General features: G+C 36.5%; 1 protein-coding gene across 3 annotated transcripts in view; it reads left to right on the top strand.

Moving 5' to 3' along the window:
- RHOBTB3 (Rho related BTB domain containing 3) overlaps positions 1–14,665 on the top strand; it is a 57,624-nt gene that overhangs the window by 2,486 nt on the left and 40,473 nt on the right. For 2 of the 3 annotated variants that reach the window (XM_037012027.2, XM_017669544.3), the window contains exons 3-4: positions 3,008–3,194; positions 13,227–13,381. In XM_037012027.2, coding sequence (XP_036867922.1) covers positions 3,008–3,194; positions 13,227–13,381 — 342 coding nt within the window. The remainder of the gene's footprint in view (positions 1–3,007; positions 3,195–13,226; positions 13,382–14,665) is intronic. The other variant, XM_037012026.2, reaches the window with a different exon arrangement.

The raw sequence follows: 14,665 nt of genomic DNA, 5'->3' as shown, positions 1-14,665 counted from the left end.
GTCTCTGTGATCTTAATCTTAGCCATATACTGATTGTTATGTTTTATTATGCTAATCACCTTTTGTTTTGTAGACTGGCCCTCTTTAAGGTACAATTAATTCTAGGTATAGTGGTCTTCAGGCATAGTAGAGTATATTTTGTAGACCTACTCTTTTATAAGGTGCTTTTCTTCTCTTGGTAGTAAGTAAAAGCCCATCAGAGATATTACAGTTGATTGTATTCATCAGCTAATATTTGTACTGGATAAGAATAGTAAATACAGCAGAGCAGATAGAACACAGGTTTTGATATCAAAAGGACCTGATTTCAGATCCCTACATTGCCACTTAGTGGCTGTGTTCTTTGGTAAGTCACTTACTCTCTCTTAGGTTTATTTTCCCTCTATATGAAAGAAATGTAATAAATCCTGCCTCCTAGAACTGTACTGAAGAGCAAATTAGAGAATGTGTAAAGTTCTTAGCATAGAGGCTGGCAAGTGGTCTGTACTCAGTAAGTGGTAGCTACTATAAGAAAGTGCTCATTACAACTTTAGTATAACCATGTATCACTTATATTAAGCAAAAGTCAAGTTTTCCCACATATCAGTCAAGAGTTACATAAATACAGTACATTCTGGCAGCAACATTAGTATTTAGTTTGTGCTGTATTTGCAGCCCCAGAATTAAGTAGGATAAAAGTGTTGTTTTGCTACAAAAATTCAGATTATTTTTAAAAAGATGTGTTCCATTCTCCAAATGTGGCTCTATGCCTTGTGTTGTATAACCTCCTAGAGGAAATCTTGGAACTGATTTACAGGGGGTGGGAGAATTTGATTTCCTTCATATTTCTAGAAATCAGTGGAGCATTTTTTCTTTGACGTAGTTTGAGAAGAAATGGTGTTGTTTGGTGGTGGTGTATCCTTGGAGTTTGAATGAGATAGTTGTGCTACTCTTTGCTAATTTCTTCTGTAGTTCTGTTGCCTTATTCTGGATCCTTGCCATATATACTTGTCACTTTTAAAATTAATGTGCTTCAAATTCACTTTATGTAGCTCATTATTGAATATGTCTTTCTCAAAACCACTCCTTTTTTTACAGTTACACTGTTATTTCATTTCTAGATCTTTTCCTGTTTACCAAAAATATTCCATATAAAGCAGTGAGGTTATATGTGCACAATTTTCCTGTGCAGTGTTTGAAGCTCTGACCAGTATTAAAATAAAATTATTCATGGTCTTTATATCCTCAATATAGCAGTGTTAATGATGCTAAAAGCCATTTGCTCATGGTATTTTCCCTTAAATGTCTTCTTATTCCCCTGTATACCTCTCCAGTTACTCTGGATCTTTAAAGTATTTGGAATGCAAAGAGCAGTTACTTTTGATTTGGTCCCTCTTATGTTTAGTATTTTTATCCCATTCATCTAACTTTGTCCTCTTTCTTTGTTTACTCATCTACTCTGCTGTACTTGTATTCTTTGAACTTGAGTACTATATCAGGTAGAATTGAAACAGAATGGATTTTTTGGTTTGGGATTAGGAAATAGGCATAGAACTCTGCTGGGAAGCTTTCACATATGCTTCATCTGTGTCCCACTTTACTTCTCCTCCCTCTTTTACCCTCCCCTAAGTTCAATACTTTGTCTTTGGTGTGTTTATATTCCCATGGGTTGCCTTTTTCTGTTGTTGTTCTTTTAATCCTCTTTTAAGAAAATGCTCTATGCATCCTACTTTCAATAGGGTATTCATATCTAAAAATTCTGCAGTTTTTAGATATGAGCATATTTATAGGAAATAGGTGGGTTGGGGGCATGAATAGGGAATTAGGAGAGATTTTTGTGGGGGCAGGGGAGGTGCTGGTGAGAGGTAGCTCTCTGCAAAAGGGTATTACTTTGTAATACTTCTCCAGACTTTTCCAGTATAGGATAAAAGCTCTGTCACATAGATCTTGATTGACTGATTCAAACACTGTTAACCCTGTTTTGGACTCATATTTCAAAGTGCAAACTTTCATAACCCAACAGTGTTTAGACCTGTTAGCCACATCTAACCATCTATTTTCTTAAACTAGCCTCATTACATCCTAGAAATACATACCAAAGGCCACACAAAAAGGCAAATAATGATTAATAGTTAACTAGAATACCAGAAGAAAGCTATTTATGCATATTTAGCTATGGTATTAAGTTACATAAAGATATTTTCCTTATTCCATTACTCACACAAAAACTTAGAAAAAATGTTTTTAATGTCAAAGCACTAAGTTTTAAGATGTAGGGCCCATAATAAATTACTTGTGCCCCCAATTATTAATATAAATATTATTAACTATAGTCCAGAAGTAAAGATTTCAAAACTGGAAATCCTGGATTTTCAATTTATATGAGGAAAATACACAACTGGAAAATCTGTTTCTTAGCATGTTAACAACTTATAGTGCACAGTACCTTTTTATGAAACAAAAAGTTGTTTGTTTTGCCCATACAGGCATATACAATACACATATACAGTACCGTCCAAAGGATGGATAAAGTTGGAAAGTGCATATGAACTTTGCAAATATGGATGAAATATATGGAAGTCCACAGAATTCACAGTGTATTACAATTCAAAACACTGACCAATCCTGCATGTCTAACTGGGTCACAGAATACTCATACTGATGCCTTTGCATCTAATGGCAAAGTGTTACATTTTCAAATTATTAGGTGATAAAAATATGACATAATTTTAAAGCACTGCTTATTTTTTAGGTACAAATATTGAAAGAGGTTGCTTATTCATTAGATCTCAGGAATTCTCTAGATTTCTATTTTACCAGTACATTGTTGTCTAGGCTAAATGAATGTAAGAAAATAAGGGTAGACTTCAAACATTTTCAATTTTATGTAGTTATTCAAAAATAATTTTTTTAAATGAATCCTCAAAATTAAAATACATGAAAACATTTAAACTAATATGTTACAGTTCATTTCATGATTGATTTCAAGACAAGTAGACTAAAGATTGCTCTTTGCCTTTTGCTTTAGGACATTTTTGACAGTGATTGGTATACCTCTCGAAATCTGATTGGGGGCGCTGACATCATTGTGATCAAATACAATGTAAATGACAAGTTTTCATTCCATGAAGTAAAGGATAATTATATTCCAGTGATAAAAAGAGCATTAAATTCAGTTCCAGTTATCATTGCTGCTGTTGGTACCAGACAAAATGGTAAGTATTCAATTTTTGTGCAGGTACCTATTAATTACAAATGGTACTAAGCTTATTAATGATTGATACGGTTTTTTGTGTGTGTCAAAAATAAACAACTTGGGTTCAAATGCCAGCTGTTATCTTTATACTGTTGGATATGATAATGAGACTCAAAGGGAAGTATCACAAACTACTGAAGTGATTCTGATGCGTACAAATTTGTCTTCTAAACTGCTCTTCTATAGTAGTGAAGGGAATAAGTAATTGTGTTCCTTTGATAGAGGAGAAGTAATAGGCTGACACTGAGCCCTGGAAAACTCGTTGACAATCTGAAGGTGTATTCAGTTGGAAAGGATAAATTGTCCACATAAGGGAACAGGACTTTTAGGTAGATAGCAGTGAGTGAGCTGAAAACACTGACAGTGCCGCCTAAGAGAGAGGATTTACTCCATGGCTGATGGATTCATTTGGTTTCAGTAGTTGCTGCTATGCATATTGCCAAATATCTCAGGGCTAACTCAAAGTTCACCTTGATTTGGTGGTATTTTAATAGTTCTTAGTGTATTTCCTCAGTAAAGCTGTCTTTGAAATATTATTTTCATTCATTTTTTTGCTTACTTCTGAAGCATAGCAAAGTAAAGGACATAAAGATCACTGATCTTAATTGAATGTATTTTTACATGTGAATACATCCATGCAACCATCACACAGATCAATGTATAGAACCTTTGCCTTATTCCAGAAGGCTGTCTAATGCCTCTTCCCAATTAATAGCATCCCTTGCCAGAGATAACTGCTCTTTTGACTTTTAGGTTAATTTTATCAATTCTTGAACTATTCTTGAACTTCCTACTAATGGAGTTATATGGCATGTAGTATCTTGTGTCTGACTAATTTTAGTTAGCATAATACTCTTGAAATGCATCCATGTTGTGCTTAGCTGTAATTTGTTCCTTTTATTGTTGTATAGCATTCCTTTGTATGAATATGCTGTGATTTATTTATCCATTTTCCTTTTGGTGATGCTTAGGCTGTTTCCTAAGTGTAGGATTGTTGGGTCAAAGTCATAGGGTAACTGTATGTTTAGCATCATTAAATAAAAATAAATCAGGCTTAACCCTTCCTTAACCCCACATCCCCTCTACTTCCCTACCTTTCTTTTTATTGCTAGCTAGATTCTTGAGTTGTCTACATTTCCTGACTTCTCATTCATTCTTCAGCCAACTGCAGTCTGACTTTGACTATCATAGTTACATTGGGTTAGTTCTCAGGGTTGACAGTTAAATGCTTATTGCCAAATTTAATTTACACCTAAGTTACATTTTAGTTAAAATTACATTTTAATAACACTTCTCCCTTTGGAATTATTCAAACATACCTCTTCTTCCACTTAATAAAGCTACTTTTCTTTTTTGGCTGTTCTCTGTCTTCTTTACTGGTTCCCTCAACTCTTAACACAGGTAACACCAAACCAACATATCCCATAGTTGTCACCCAGGGTTCCATCCTTTTGGCTATACCCCTTCTTGCTGTTAACTGACCTTGAACCCACTAATCTGTTGCTTTAGCCTCCCTTGTATAGGCACAGAGGTTACCAGGCTGTTTCTCTGGTTCCAGTCTCTCTCCTGACTGACCCATCTCCACAGAAATCTTCCTCTTTCTACTGAATTGCCTGTCTTGGTCCGTGATGCCGAACCTATCTATTCACCCAAACTGGAATCATCCAACCCAGCTTTCTCTTGCATTCCCCATACCCAGTTGACTAAGCAGCTTTTTTGATTTTACACTTTAAATAAACCTCAAACTCATTGCTTCCTCTTTACCTTCACTGGATTTCTGATCCTACCCATTTAATTATCTATCACTGTGGCCTTCCTTTTGGTTCCAGATTTTGTAGGACCTGAAACTTAATACAGTTTAGAGGTCCTTTGTCAGGAAGAAACCACAAAATGATGGATATATGTATGTATAAAAGTGAATATTTAGAATGAGAAGAGAAAGCACAAAAAAATACAAATCTAAAAAGATCTAAAAATATTTTTAAAATGTTTCTATTATTTAACAGCTTGAACTTCTTTATCTTCTCATGTTTTTTGGGCTGCATAGACTTTGATCACTTCATATGATAACCACTTTCTAATATTTTCTGTATAGAGGAGAGAATGATAATGAATTTTTCTTCCAGCATATTTCTTCACCCTCCACATCTTTTTGGTGCTAGGCACTATAGTTTGTGTTGTATTCGTCTTCCAGCTCAGCACCTTTGTGTCAGGACACCAAGTAAGTCTGCACAGTGGGTGACAGAAACATTCCTGAAGGCTATTCATGTACCAGGGTGACTTTCAAACACTTAACAAGGATGTGACTGCAAACCACAGATAATGTCTCACTAAACCTAAATTTAAAGTCCTCTTATCAGGGTCCCCAAAATAACCATGGTTACTGCAAGCTGCCTGATGCAATGTGAAATGAGTTGGAGTGGAAAGTGACAGTGTTCTTAACCAAACGTAGTTAGAGTATTTTATTTTGCAAATTTGCCAAAAGCATGTGACTGTGTGAAATAATTTATTGCTCAGCTTTCTCCCCGGGCTTTGGAGCGGACCTGCTTTGAACTTGGGTTTCATCAGCTTCACGGTAGATTGGCCTCTTATCTTTTATTCCTGGTTTGCCTCTTTCTGAAATAAATCCTCTCAAAATAATCATTCTAGAATATAAGTCAGATCATCATACTAAATGCTTCAAATTCTTTGAAAACTTTCTTATCCACTAACTTCTGTTTGAATGATTTCAAACCTAAGAAAATTGACAAGAACTAGGATAGTGAACCCCAGAAATTACAACACATACTCACACACTTTTTTTTGCCTGAACCATGTGAGAGTAATTTGTAAATGTTATGGGATTTCTTCAATTCTAATTACTTAATATGTATCATCTAAGAACAGAGCTGTTGTCCTTCCTGTTAACCATAATGCAATCATCACTCACGCTCAAGAAATGTAGCATACTATTATCTATTATACTACTATTTTAGATACAGTCCATATTCACATTTTCCCAGTTCTAAAGCTGTTTTCTTTTTTTTAAGCCAGCATGAAATTAAGGACTACACATTGCATTTACTTGTTATGTCTCCCTAGCCTCTTAATCCAGAATGGTTCCCCAGGCGTTTTTTTGTGTGCATGTGAGAGGGTGGTGTCCTTCAGGACACTGACATTTTTAAAGACTCCAAGACCATTTGCATCATTCCTTCAGTTTTGATAACTGTGGCTGTGAAATAGGGATTTTCTATCATTCCTTCTATACCTGTTAAGTGGTGTTCCTCTGTAAATAGAGCTTTCCCTTCTCTCTGCGCCCACATCTTTCTTTTAGATTCATGATGATTCATGGATTTGTTTTTTTAAATTCAATATTTTATCATATATTCTTCTCATTATTCTTTTGATGCTCATATTACCCCAAATTTGCCTAGAGAGAGCCTCTTCAAGCTAGCTCCAATTAATTTTTGAGTTCTTCCTTATTTTCTGGCACATGATGTTCCAGGTTCACCTTAGACTTTGCCTGCCCCAGCCCGAAATCAGTCATTTCTTAGGGATCCCTGGTTCCTTTTAGTGAGTAATGATACTTAGAAACCAAGGTCTGGGTTCTAGGAGTGCTCCTTACTTAGGTGTCATTGCTTCTAGGCCCTTTCATTGCAATCATCATTTCATATATATATAATATATATATATATATATATATTATATATATATATGAATCATGGGTTCCCATTGATACTCTCATTAAAATCCAGTATTTGTATCTCACTTCAACAGTCTTACGTAAAATAGAAGATCTGCATGATATTGCCTCTGAACCTTGTAGGACACAATCCTCTGTGTTTTAGGTACCTGTCAACTAACTACTTGAAAAACTTAATGTCTTTCTTTAGTTCTGCTGGGTCCATTCTGCTCTTCTGCTTTATTAATTTTTTTCATTTTTAAAAATTTTGATTTCATTAATATACAATCACATGAGCAGCAGTGTGGTTACTAGATTCCCCCATTATCAAGTCCCCACCACACAACCCATTACAGTCACTGTCCATTAGCATAGTAAGATGCTATAGAGTCATTACTTGTCTTCTCTGTGCTATACTGCCTTCCCCATGCATCCCACAACCATGTTATGTGTGCTAATCGTAATGCCCCTTATTACCCTTCTCCCTCCCTTCCTACCCACCCTGCCTAGTCCCTTTCCCTTTGGAAACTGTTAGTCCATTCTTGGGATCTGTGAGTTTGCTGCTGTTTTGTTCCTTCAGATTTTGCTTTGTTCGTATGCTCCACAGATGAGTGAAATCATTTGGTACTTGTCTTTCTCCCCTGGCTTATTTCACTGAGCATAATACCCTCTAGCTCCATCCATGTTGTTGTGAATGGTAGGATTTGTTTTCTTCTTATGGCTGAATAATATTCCATTGTGTATATGTACTACATCTTCTTTATCCATTCATCTACTGATGGACACTTAGGTTGCTTCCATTTCTTGGCTATTGTAAATAGTGCTGTGATAAACATAGAGATGCATGTGTCTTTTTGAAACTGGGATCCTGTATTCTTAAGGTAAATTCCTAGGAGTGGAATTCCTGGGTCATTGATATTTCTATTTTGAGCTTTTTGAGGAACCTCCATACTGCTTTCTACAATAGTTGAACTAATTTACATTCCCACCAGCAATGTAAGAGGGTTTCCCTTTCTCTGCATCCTGGCCAGCATTTGTTGTTCCTAGTCTTTTCTATGTTGGCCATCCTAACTGGTGTGAGGTGATATCACATTGTGTTTTTTATTTGCATTTCCCTGATAATAAGCAATGTGGAGCATCTTTTCATGTGCCTCTTGGCCATCTGAATTTCTTTGGAGAAGTGTCTGTTCATATCCTCTGTTCATATAGGGTTATTTACTTTTTGGGTGTTGAGGTGTGTGAGTTCTTCACATATTTTGGATGTTAACCCCTTGTTGGATATTTCATTTACAAATATATTCTCCCATACTGTAAGATGCCTTTTAGTTCTGCTGATGGTGTCCTTTGCTTTACAGAAGCTTTTTAGAATGATGTAGTCCCATTTGTTCATTTTTGCTTTTGTTTCCCTTGCCTGAGGAGATGTGTTCAGGAAAAAATTGCTCATGTTTATATTCAAGAGATTTTTGCCTATGTTTTTTTCTAAGAGTTTTATGATTTCATGACTTACATGCAGGTCTTTGATCCATTTTGAGTTTACTTTTGTGTATGGGTTTAGACAATAATCCAGTTTCATTTTCTTGCGTGTATTTGTCCAATTTTGCCAACACCAGCTGTTGAAGAGGCTTTCATTTCTCCATTGTATATCTATGGCTCCTTTACCATATATTAATTGACCATATATGCTTGGGTTTATATCTGGACTCTCTAGTCTGTCCATTGATCCATGGCTCTGTTCTTGTGCCAGTACCAAATTGTCTTGATTACTGTGGCTTTGCAGTAGGGCTTGAAGTTGGGGAGTGCAATTCCCTCCACCTCATTCCTCCTTCTCAGGATTGCCCCCGCCATTTGGGGTCTTCTCTGGTTCCATATGAATCTTAGAACCATCTGCTCTACTTCTTTGAGTAATGCTGCTGATATCTTGATAGGGATTCCATTGAATCTGTAGATTGCTTTAGGCAGGATAGCCATTTTGACAATATTAATTATTCCTAGCCAAGGGCATGGGATGAGTTTCCATTTATTGGTATCTTCTTTAGTTTCTCTCATGAGTGTCTTGTAGTTTCAGAGTATATATAGGTCTTTCACTTCCTTGGTTAGTGCTTTATTAATTTTTTAAAAAATTTCAACAGCTTTTCCTATCAAGATCTCTAATTGGTTCTTTTTCATAATTACTTGTTCCTGTTTCAAGAATGCCAGTACTTAAATAAAACCCTCCCTCGATTAATTATACTATTTAAAAATTCTATTTTAATTGGTTTATTAAGTCTGGTTTTGAGGGGATTCTCTGTTGCCTTGATGCCTTCCTTCTTTGCTGCTCAGCTGCTCTCTGGGGTGGGAGTGGGAGTGGGAGCTCACACAAGATCTGCAGGCCTCCAGGCTTCCCCTGGGTCTGTGGCTGTTGCCATTGGGTCAGCCTCCTCCTGGACCTCGCACTGTTGAGCAGTGACTCTTGATGTCACCACACTGCGTGACTTCCCACCTGTACTCTGAGCTTCAGTTTCTCTCTTTGGTCTGATGCTATCTTTCTTCAGCCCCTAGACATTCCTACTTTCTGGGCCAATGAGAATCTTTCTCTAATTTTTGAGTGTCGCTGTGTATATACATCTCCCTCTCTCCATCTGTCACTTTCTTCCTTCCATCCTTCCTCTCACTTCCTTCCCTTCTCCTCCCACTGTTTATAATCATTTCTGTGATTGGCAGGAAGAGGAAATTGCAGTGTGGGTTTAGCTTGCCATGTTAAACTAGAGGTGAATGTGTGGCCTTTTTCCTCTCATCGAGACATTTGCATGTGCTATACACCTGATTGGAGTGTCCCTCTGCTCCACCCCTGTTATATCTGCATAGCAAATTAATACTTACCCTTCATATCATTACCTCTGTGGAGCCTCCCATAATCTCCTAGGCAGAGTTAATTTCCTCTCTTTTGTTCCCATTGTGATGTTATACACCTTTATTTTAGTATTTGTTGTACACCTTTATTTTAGTACTTGTTATAATTGTTTGTAGTCATGTCTATGACTCTTAGCTTCTTTTATCTGTGTATCTTTGCATTTCCTGTTTGGTGTATGGTAGGTGCTCAGGAAACATTTGTTCAGTGAGTGAGTGACTGGTTTCAAACAAGATGAAATTAATTTACCATATCAGATGTGATTACAAAGTAATTACAAAGCTAAATTTGACTATTCAACTCAAGGACATTTATTTCCTCCCTGTCCCCCTTCATGTAATATGTGAAGCTGTGCTGGGTGTTCTGTTAACTCCTCTCTTGAACTCTTTTAGATTAGTTCAGCAAACACAATAGTCTCATCTCTTTCCTTTGTTGCACATGTTTTGACAGGCTTGGCTGTGTGTATGTCTTCTTCATCATACTTGGCTCTGAATAAATTTTTGGCTTTTACTAAATATTGAATCTATCTTTAAAGGAGATTTTTTTCCCCTGAACATTGCCTATTCATAGTCTTAAGCTCCTGAAATGGGCATCCTGTCTTTTTTTCTTTTTGAAGCTGTGACAGTCTACTGTATTGGTAGACTAGAATTCTTAAAAGGATTTCTAAAACATTCAAGCACTGGCAACATTGTAAGAATCTCTGGAATTGAATTCCAGAGTGCCATTGTGTTTGCTTTTTAAAGAAAATAGACATTTTCTGATAACACCTTAAAAGGCAACATATAAGGGAAAGAAAAAAGAGTACAGTGTTAACTAGAAGTGTGACACTGATTCACAGGGTCCCAGTGACCCTGAGGTAGGCTCTAGAAGTGAGCTTCAGAAGAAGGCACTACAGTTGAAAAGTATTTTGGGTCTTCTTATTGTCCCCAGTGAAATGTCCCATAATGTAGGCTCATTTAATCTATAAACGTTCTGTTGATTCTCCTGCTGTCCTCAACACCTGATGACTAGGCATTTTTCCTTTCGGGTGCATGTGAACAAAAAGAAATGTCTTCATGACATAGAGGAGATATGAAGATTAGATGTAAGGAAGAGTTTTCTAGGTATATGTGTCAGCAAAATGCTTATGGCTCCACACAAGGAAAAACCCCACTCGGCTGCGTTAAACCTGAAATTCAGTGCATTTTTTCCTCAAATCAAGATTATTTGTTAAAAATTAATTTACATTATGTTCACTTAATTTTTCACTTGAAATGCTACAGTCTTTGCCTTATTTTGTCTAGAAATATAGTTTAATGAGATGATCTGTCTTCCCACCCCATTCCATCAACATAAGGAGAGCTTTGTAGACATAAGAAAGCCTCAGTCTTCAGAAAATCAAAGGCACTGCTTATGAAGGCTTTGTAAAGAATGTGAAATACTAATGTGTTATTTTTTGAAATAGGCTAAATCTGCCTAAAAACTTTAGCTCCAAACCTAAAATGATCTTAGGAAAAGCGAAACCTCAGAATTTATGGCTTAATTCAGAGAACCCAACGTTAATTTTTAAATCACTATGTCTTTGGAATGAATAATTCTTTACTTGAACTAAATTTGTCTGTAATCTCTTTTGATATCCCTTTATTAGGTACAGCATATAACAATTTTATTACTGTTTATCCATATGGAGACTTGGACAAATCACCTAACCTCTCTGAACCTTAGTTTCCTCCTCTGCAAAGGGTGGAGTGAATACATGGCTTCTGAGCTCTAAAATGCTTTCACTGAAGCTAAAATTATCTAACTTGTGTGCATGCTACACATGCATAGTTATATATATAGTGTGCACATGCACTAAATATCCTGAGTATACATCCTATATGTATGTATATGTGCTCTATCTATATGCAGGTCATTGGTAGGAAGTTTGTTGTGTATGCTGTGGGGAGTGACCCACTTATTCTTACTCCTTCAGTTACCAGGCTTGTTGGCTACTGATGGTACATGGCCGAACCCCTTCCAGTCATTCATTACCTTCTTCTGGTGGAAGCTGTTTGCCCAAGGTTATGTCCCCCTCCATGTGGGAAGCCTTCATCTAATAACTGGTTGATTTAGGGATACAAACTCCCTGCTGCCTCTCCTCAAACAGAAATTCACTATAAAGGGCCATCTAAGCTCTAGAGCCCCCTTAGGATCGTCTGAGGTCTCTGTTGCAACTATACTGCAATTTGAATTTTCTCTGCCCAGTCCTACTCCCCTCACCCCTGAGAACAGTTGTTCTCTAGATCATCCCCCAGTAAAGCTCCTGCACACCACTCTCCATCTCAGAGTCTGTTTCCCAGAGAAGCCAACCTATAGCAACATGTATATTTAGAAATGGGTTTATTCCTTTTTGACTTTGCTGCCTTTTGAACAATGACATATTTGATGTTACGGCATAAAACAAAGCAAAACTAGCTGGTGAACATGGAGTCAAACATGTTTTTAGCCTTATGAAAGTGTCTCCTTACAGACAGGCTGATTTACCACCTTCTCAGTCATAGATCTGTACATGGTACAACCAAGACTCTTGGGGCAGCTCATATTTTGAGTAAATATTATTCCTTCATTTTTAAATTTTTTAATCTAAAAGAAAAAGATAAAGAGTGATTGAATTTGGTCTCAACAGTTGAGTATTTTAGAGTCTAATAATTGAATTGTGTGGATTAATAAGAATGTACTTTATATGATATCTACAAAGGAAGTGACAGTTTTGCAGTCTTGAAGGTTCAGGTCAAATTGAGGATTCTGTTAGAAGTATAAGGTCTGATGGGGAAGACAGTGTAGCACAGAGAAGACAAGTAGTGACTCTGTGGCATCTTACTACACTGATAGACAGTGACTGCAATGGCGTGTTGGGAGGACTTGATAATATGGGTGAATGTAGCAACCTCATTGTTTTTCTTGTGAAACCTTCATAAGAGTGTATTTCAATGATACCTTAATAAAAAAATTACTAAAAAAAAGTATGAAGTCTGTTCAAATGTGATGAATATATTTAATCACACACCCATAAAGAGCCAACTCACCTTCTTCCATGATTTCTATGGGCAGTCAAATTGTTAGATTTGTACTGATACTCAGTATCTCAAGGTTGTATAAAGGGAAGCAAGCCTGCCATTACCAACTGGTTGGTCTGATTACTGTAACAGCATTGGTAATATCTATTCACCTATTTTTTAATTCTTCTGTTTTCTAAAATACTGCTTATTCTTCTTGCAGTTAAAGATTGTTGATTTTGGGGACCTTTCTATTATCACTGACACATTTTATTCAGAGCCTAGTGGATAGTGGAGGTACTAAATGCCCTTGAACTGTGATTCTGGCATGAGCTCTTCATTTGTTGCTTAATGTTCAGACTGTCTATGTACATTTTCTTCCCATTTAATTTCAAAGCTCTTTGTTACTCATATTTATTTTCTCAGAAGAATTACCTTGTACATGCCCACTATGTACCTCAGACAGAGGGAGCTGTGTCAGTACAACAGAAGGGATCCAACTTGCTAAAGAACTAGGAGCTACTTATCTTGAACTACACAGCCTTGATGACTTCTACATAGGAAAATATTTTGGAGGAGTGGTAAGTGGAAATTACTGTTACATAAATTAAAGTCAATTTCAGGTTGCCTCTTTAGGTATTTTTCAGAACCTCAAATAGAACTTCTAAGAGCATGATTAGCTCTAACATTGAAAAATAAAACAAGAGTAGAAAAAAGGCTTTTTCAGAGTAAAATTTATTTGTATTTTTCTCTCCAAATGAAACATTTGCTAATATAGGATATTTTGGAATTTTCCATTTGATGACACTTTATTGGTCTTTGCTGTACATGTCAAAGGCAGGTTTACTTGCGCTACTTGCGATGTTAGTTTTAATGGTAATCTTTGTACAGCTCAGTGAGCCTGACAACCTGAATCAGTGGGCCTTCAAAGTTCTCCTTCATTTCTATCTGCTGCTTGGAAAGAATAAGTTTTCTTCCTCTATGCTTTTGCAAGATTTCATAAGCTCTTAATCTTGGTGTAGCTCAGAACTATCCACAGAAACTAATACAAATAGTTTCTTTTGGATATGTGGGGAGCCAGAGTTTGCTTGCTCTGTTGTATTGACATTTATTGGGTCCTGCATGCATTTTGAGGCCCATCCACAGCACCTAACCTACAATATTAGGACTGCACAGTCCTTGGCAATTAGTATGGAGTTGTAAGTATTAACTCTGGAGCTGTTTTTCTACCCCTTTAAGTGACTCCTCTCAGGAGACAAACGTGGTACACATCGATGAGTGGTTTAAACCAAAGGAGACTCTACATTAAGTAGGAGCACTTTGGACTTCTCCATCAGTCCCCTAGCATTTTATCACATACTCTCCCCAGTATGCCAGAATATTCATTATGTAGGTTCATCTGAAATGTTGAGATTTCTGTGGATAACTCTAGAAATTTCATTTGTTCTGGAGTTAAATTCCAGATAAGAACCAAATATAAATGGTTCTGCTATCCAGTGTAAGTATTATTCACTCAGTATTATAAAGAAACAGTAATATAGCAATAGAAACAATAATAATTAAGGAAGATATACTCACAGTATTGATATTATCAATGATGGTAAGAAACTTGTGTTTTATTTATTTATAGTGATAATGCAGTGGGTAGGAAGGTAGAGAGGGGTGAAATCTAATTTTCCTGACAAGCATACTATATTGTAGTGGTTTAAAAAAAATCTTAATTTGATCTAAGAATCTTGAATTTCCCTGAAATACCTAGGGAGCTGGAGGATAGATAGTTTGGTTTTATTTGTTGGAGAGGAGGAGGCTGGTTCTCTTTGGGGCCTTAAGTCTCCTTGTTTCTGGGCCTGAAATTCACAGAATCA

Source organism: Manis javanica, chromosome 1 (assembly GCF_040802235.1).
Source record: "Manis javanica isolate MJ-LG chromosome 1, MJ_LKY, whole genome shotgun sequence".
Taxonomy (NCBI): domain Eukaryota; kingdom Metazoa; phylum Chordata; class Mammalia; order Pholidota; family Manidae; genus Manis; species Manis javanica.
The sequence above is the reverse complement of the archived record's forward strand: the minus strand, read 5'-3'. Positions and strand labels throughout refer to the sequence as shown.